The sequence below is a fragment of the Condylura cristata genome, unplaced genomic scaffold (assembly GCF_000260355.1).
Source record: "Condylura cristata isolate star-nosed mole 26May11 unplaced genomic scaffold, ConCri1.0 scaffold00009, whole genome shotgun sequence".
Lineage (NCBI taxonomy): Eukaryota > Metazoa > Chordata > Mammalia > Eulipotyphla > Talpidae > Condylura > Condylura cristata.
The window spans coordinates 2,306,522-2,312,551 of NW_004567110.1; the positions used below are offsets into that span (position 1 = coordinate 2,306,522).

The 6,030-nt window shown below is 64.7% G+C and overlaps 1 protein-coding gene across 1 annotated transcript in view; it reads left to right on the forward strand.

The window, feature by feature from the left end:
* The window catches only part of TRAPPC9 (trafficking protein particle complex 9), a 133,557-nt gene that overhangs the window by 40,821 nt on the left and 86,706 nt on the right, over positions 1-6,030 (forward strand). The window contains exons 8-10 of the mRNA XM_012722892.1: positions 1,935-2,178; positions 4,080-4,206; positions 5,721-5,904. Of these exons, the coding sequence (XP_012578346.1) occupies positions 1,935-2,178; positions 4,080-4,206; positions 5,721-5,904 (555 nt within the window). The remainder of the gene's footprint in view (positions 1-1,934; positions 2,179-4,079; positions 4,207-5,720; positions 5,905-6,030) is intronic.

Sequence of the window (6,030 nt, forward strand, 5' to 3'; positions counted from 1 at the left end):
CGTTCAACTTGACTCTTTGGGCCTCTGGCCCTGCGCTCTCCCGCCTGAGGGCAGTCACCGCCTGGCTGGCTCTCTGCCCGAGGACGCGCCCCCAGAGCCCCGCCCTCAGCCCAGCTGCGCATCCGCCCCGGCCCCCTTGCTCAGGTACCGCCCTCTGCCCGCCCCGCGCCCGGGCACCGCCCTCTGCCCGCCCCGCGCCCAGCGCCTCTTGCATCAACTCCGTCCAGGCTGCGGGTGACAGCCAGAGGCCAGGGCGCAAAAGCCTGACCAGGTCACCGAACCCACGGCTGACAGTGCACTGTAAGCAGGTCCGAAATGCTCTGGGACACGGATAAGCCCGGCCTGTTTCCCGTCTCAGAGCGCACGCTGAGGGCAGCCACGCAGCTCACCGCCCGTCCTCTGGCGCTTTCTGTGTTGTTTCCAGTTTGATTTGTTTAAACTAAACGTATGTCGTGAGTGCAGTTTTGCTTTCTGTCTTCCTTGCAGCTCGACAGTTTCCGTACCGCCCCTGCAGACGCTCGGTAAAGGCCCTTTCCAGTGACTGCCTAGATTTCCGTTACACTCCCGGCTCACGGCCGATCAAATCATCGGCTTCATAATTGGGTGTGAAGATTCTTTTCAATTATTTATCGTCTCTGTCCTGGAGATTATTTCCCCTGCTGGGGGTTACACTTGAGAGCACTGGAGATGCCTCGGATTCCCCGGATAGTGCTCGGACGGTCGTCTAGCGAGACGACAGCTCGAGGTGATTGCCTCCATCTTGGCGGCGTGTCCGTACGGGCAGAGCGCAGGGAGCTCCCACCTCCCGGCGGGGACCCAGCCTGCCGATGGCACCAAGGTGGAAGCAGCGGGGTGGCGCCGACGTGGGGCTCAGGACAGCCTGTCTGTGCTGGGGTCCCGGGAGTCGCGGGCCCTGGGCGCATGGCGGGGGCCGACCAGCCGCTGACCCAGGCAGGGCCGCACCCGCCCCGCCGCCCCTGGCCTCGTCCTGCCTTTGCGGGTCTGAACACCGGAGCCTTGGCTGAAGCCAGTCCCAGCCTTGTTTGTCACTGCAGCCTAGACTCTTGAAGGCTGGTCCCTCACCTTGGCGACGTCACCCGCGTGTAAGGGGGCAGATGCTTGGGCCTTTGCCATGGCACGCCCGTGCACATTCTGTGCCAGTTTTTGAAGAAGCGAGGCCTGCGTAGGGCTCGTGTTCTTCATGTCACGAGAGCAAAGGGTCGAAAACGTGTTTGTGGGAAGATTTTATTTATGTGTGCAAGAGCTGGGGTGCAGGCCAGGGGTGTGGTGGGTGCGAAGATTCCCCAGAGACAGAGCGGGCCCCCGCCGAGGGGGCAGCGGGGAGACGAGAAGTCTGCGCCCCGGGCCCCTCCCTGGCCGGTCACACTTGCGCCCCGCGGCTGCTGCTGAGGCCCTCGCAGTGCCGAGGCTCAGCCCTGCGCCCCAGGGAGCGGGCACAAACACGCCTGAGCTCTCAACCCTCTGCACATGCGACACGCTCACCGCGATGGCTTTACAGTCTCTCAGACCATCCCAGAGCCCTTAATTTCGGTGAAAATTGTCGATTGACATTATCTGAGATTCTAAAAGCAGCTGAGTAATTTGTGGCGCGGTTGCGCTTGTCTCGTGAACGCACAAAGGACCCCGCGACGAGCGTGCGGCGGAGCCGGGTCCTGGTCAGCTGCTCCTTTGCTCCTCCGACGTTTGTCACGGAGGTGGCTTTGAGGGCCGGCTGGCGTGTCAGGAGCCGTGGAGCCTGAACCCCGGAGGCCCGGGGCGGGCGCCGGCCACGCTGGAGCCTGAACCCCGGAGGCCCGCTGTCCTTACCCAGAGACGGTGCCGCCGGCCGCTTCTGCTGGCCGTGCTCGGGGGTGCTGTCTGCCCCCCCGGCCCCCGGGATCTCCGTTTCGGTGGTCGCGCCTTTATCCCCGTAGTCCTTGTCCGACCCTGACCCTTGTCCTGCAGGAGTGTGGCTTCGCGTGAGCCGCCCATCTCGTGTGCGTCAAACCCGTATTGGCCCCTCACTTGAACTGGCCTCGGTGTCCGGGCCGCCTCTGGACCTGCCGTCCCTGTCAGTGTCTGTCGGACTGCTGGCTGCTCGCCTGGCCCCGGAGGCCTGCCAGCGTGGCGTCCGCGGACAGCTCCCGGTCCTCTCCGGACGTCTCTGGCCCTGGACAGGTGGTGGACGGAGGTCGCCGCAGAGGGCCTGGCCCCGCACCCCCGGCCCGAGGCTCTGCAGCCTCCAGAACCGCGGCGTGCTCCTGGGGCCTCCCCGCCCCCAAGGCAGGAGGCCCCGAGATGTCCCTTTGGTGTGTCCGTTAGGTCCTTCGGTTGTCTGTCGGGATTTGGTCGGGTTGGGAGTTCTTCATGAGGGCCCGAGTCTCCTCTTCTCTGCTTTTTAAGTTTGTGCAAGGTGATATGAATCCTTCCTGAATGTTGGTGCAATTCACCGGTGAAACCATCTGGGTAGGAGTGCTTTAGGGGAGTTTTTGATTACAGATTCAATTACTTCTTTTTTAAAAAAGAGTTATTTGTAATTTATTTATGCATACAGGGGCGGGGTGCAGGCCAGAGGTGGGGGAGGCGGGGTGAGAGGAGCCACAGAGACAGGGCGGGGAGCAGAACAGGCGGATCCACCGAAACCCACAGCTGAGGGGCGGCGGGCGCGCCAGGAGGGGTCCGCTGCGCCCCGTGGCCACTCCCTGGCCGGGGTCGAACTCGGGCTGCAGCGGCTTCAGCTTCTCAGCGCTGCGCCCCCAGGGAGCCCCTTGCCCTCGCTCTCCCGGGCACACGCCCGAGGCCCCCGCGCGTTCTCACCACGGCCTCGCCCTCGGCCTCCCGGCGCCGGCGGTTTTCCCGCTTCAAAGACCCGGGCTTTGATTCTGACAACTTCAGAGCTGTTTCCTATGTTGATTATTTCCTTTCTCTTTACTGTAGATTTGATCTCATGAATTTCCCCGCCCTTGACAGTGCAAACCTAGACCGTTTATTCCGGGCCACGCTCGCTGCTGCCGTCAGCACTGCGGCTGCACCTCGCCCGCCCCGCTCAGCCGCCTCGTCCGCTGCGCTGCTGCGCTTTTACCGCCTCTGGCCGCCGGTGCTCCCCGCCTTCCCGGGCTCAGCTGTCCGGCGAGCGCTGGCCGCGGGGCTGCGCGCCTGTCTGGCCGTGCCACCTGCCCCTCTGCTCAGTCACTTGCGTGGGCCGAGGCGTGTCCTGCGGTCGATGCCAGTTAGCGCCGCGACGTGGCACCTGCCGTGGCCTCGCCCGTTGCCCGCTTTTAACCACCCGCAGCGGCAGCTGTAGCTTTCTGAGGCTGTCGTCCCGCCAGGCTCTGCTTCCCACGCTGGGGAGCTCAGCTGCGCCCCAGACCCCTTACTTCTCCCCAGCGAGAAGCTGCGGCCGAGGGCCAAGCGCGGGCCCTGCACGGGCCCTGGACGGTCCCGGACAGTCCCGTAATGCCCTTCTCAGTTTTCCCATTTGCAAAAACAGCCCCGCGTTAGGATAGTGCGTTGGCTGGGGAACAGTGCCGTGTTGGGGGTCTGGGGAGCGCCCCACAGTAAGCAGATGCGAGGTGCTTCTCCGTGCCCTCTTCTCCCTCCCGGGCAAGGGCGTGGGGACGGCGGAGAAAAGCAGCTCACCCCGCAAGCTGGAGGTTTGCCTCCAGTGTGCCCGCAGGCCTCGCTCTCCCGGCCTGCTGTGCCGGCCGGGGTGGGCTGACGCTCTGCGTGGTGCCCGGTGATGGCTCAGAGGTAGCTGTAAGGCATCCGGTGTGCCGGGTCTCGGCCCTGCGTGACCATGGGCTTCCTGGGAGCCTGGCCAGGGTTTGTTTCCCAAGTGGAGTCGCCCAGCAGTAGCAACCTGCTTTCGTTCTGAGGACTGTGGGTGAGGCAGTGGCCAGCGGCCAGCGGCCATGGACGGGACTAGGTGGAGTCCGGCTGTCTGCGGGAAGATGGGCTGACTGCAGTGTCAGGGTTGGGTGAAGGACTTAATCTTTGCCGAAAAAGAAAGAAAGCAAAAGCTCCCGCCCGCTCTTGCTGTTGTCACACGCGTCCTTATCTTGTTGGTATTTTCTGTGCAGAGAAGAAGGACGTGACCCAGAGCCTGGAGAACTACACCACCAAGTGTCCCGGGACCATGGAGCTCATCAGCCTCCCGGACGGCCTCAGCCTGCCCCCCGTGCCCTTCACCAAGCTCCCCGTCGTCAGGTGAGCCTCCCCGGGGGCCGTGCGCCGCACGGAGCTGCCATGCTGTCCGCTTTGCGGCGGCCCGGAGCCCGGGAGCAGCGCGTGGAGCGGAGCGTGGGCGTCCACTTACCAGGCACGCTGCCCACGGGACGTGCGCCTGGCGCTCCCGGAGCCGCAGCCCCCGAGGGGCCGCCCTGAGAGGGGCGCCTGAGGCTGCGATTTCTCGGGGCGGGGGGGAATCTCTGTCATGGTGTCGGGGGCTGCGGTGCGCGGCCCTGGCCGGGACTGCAGGCGGGGTCCCCGCTGGAGCCAGAGCGGCGCGTTCTTGGGGAGTCAGGGCTTGCTGCGGTTGTGTTTGTTTTTTAATTAAAGACTAGAAAAAGTCTTTCTTACTCATATGTCATCTGCTTTCCGATCTGGGTCATCCTTAAATTCACAAGCCTCCTGAACCTGAAGAACATTCTAGACCTTGGGTGCTGCTCTGCCACCTCAAGCTCTCTGGCCTTTTGTCAGGGTGGGGGCGGTGCCGGCCGGTCAGCGCAGTGCAGGACCCCTGTGCCTTCCTCCAGGCTCCGGACGGCAGCGCTGTGCCAGGCTGAGCCCTGGGGTCTTCCGTGCAGCCGCGGCCTTCCCCCGCCTCTGGGCCCGCCTCCCCGGCCTTAAAAATGGCTCGAAGGCCATCGCTCTCGGCCGCTGGCGTGCTCGCGGGAGCCGGGAGCACGGAGCCGGCGGTCGGGAAAGCTCAGTGCTTGAAGACATTTCATAGCTCCGTTTTTTCTTACTTAGTTACTTACTATTGTCTATGCGTAGGCAACGGGGGCGCAGGCCAGAGGCGCAGGGTGTGAGGGGACTCGCAGAGCGGGGAGCAGAACAGGTGGATCTACTGAATACACTGCAGAGGGGAGCAGGGGTCTGCCGCGCCCAGGGGTCACCTCGGGCCGGGGATCAGACTCAGTGAGCGGCTGCGGCCGGCTTGCAGGGCTGCGCTCTGACCCGCTGCACCCCGGGGGAGCGGGCCCTATGCCTACATTTTTAAACAGCGCTTGCTTGAGAGAAAGAGTATAATATTAACGTGCTAATTCTTCCGCTGTCTGGAACGTCAGCTTGCACAGACTGGGCAAGCTTAACAGTCTGGCATTAGGCAGCGACCGCTAGGCCCGCTGTGAACGTGGCTTTCGCGTGGCCCTCGACAGCGGCGTCCTTGCGGCCCGGCACCTGGCACCTTGGGTCTGATTTCCCCACTGCCTGCCGTCTGGTAGAGATGTTCTCAGCCGGTCGTGGAGACACGAGCCCCGCGTCTGATGGCTCAGGCGTCGTGCAGTCACCCGTGACCCCGCTAAACCCTGGAGAGAAATACCCAGGGGACCGTCTTCGCCACAGCGGCCCTGGCATCACTGGCAAAACGGAAGGCTTGGAAGCCGGCATCCTGGCTGCCGGCGCTGCCCCCACGCCCGCCCCGTCTGGCTGTGCGTCCTCCCGGGCGCGCTGTGACGGGCCCGGGCCCCGCTCTGTGACTGGGTCACCCTGACCCGCAGACCCCACCCCGTGCGCAGTGCTTCAGAGGAGGCCGAGCGTGCCGCGGGCTCCGCGCCTTGGTCCAGGCTTCACGGCCTGCTCGACGCGCCTCTGCCTCGCTTCTCTGCGGCTCATACTCAGCCACCCTTCCGCTCGTCGGGAGGCGTCTCCCAGAAGGCCTGTCCCGAGGCCGCCCGGCCAACTGTGAGCCCCTTAGCTGCACAGAGCAGAGGACCTCGCAGCGGCCGCCCCGCACGGCTATTGCCAAGTGTATCGGGGGGCCTCTGCACCTCTGGCTCTGCTCACATCGCCAGCCGGCTGCTGCAGCGC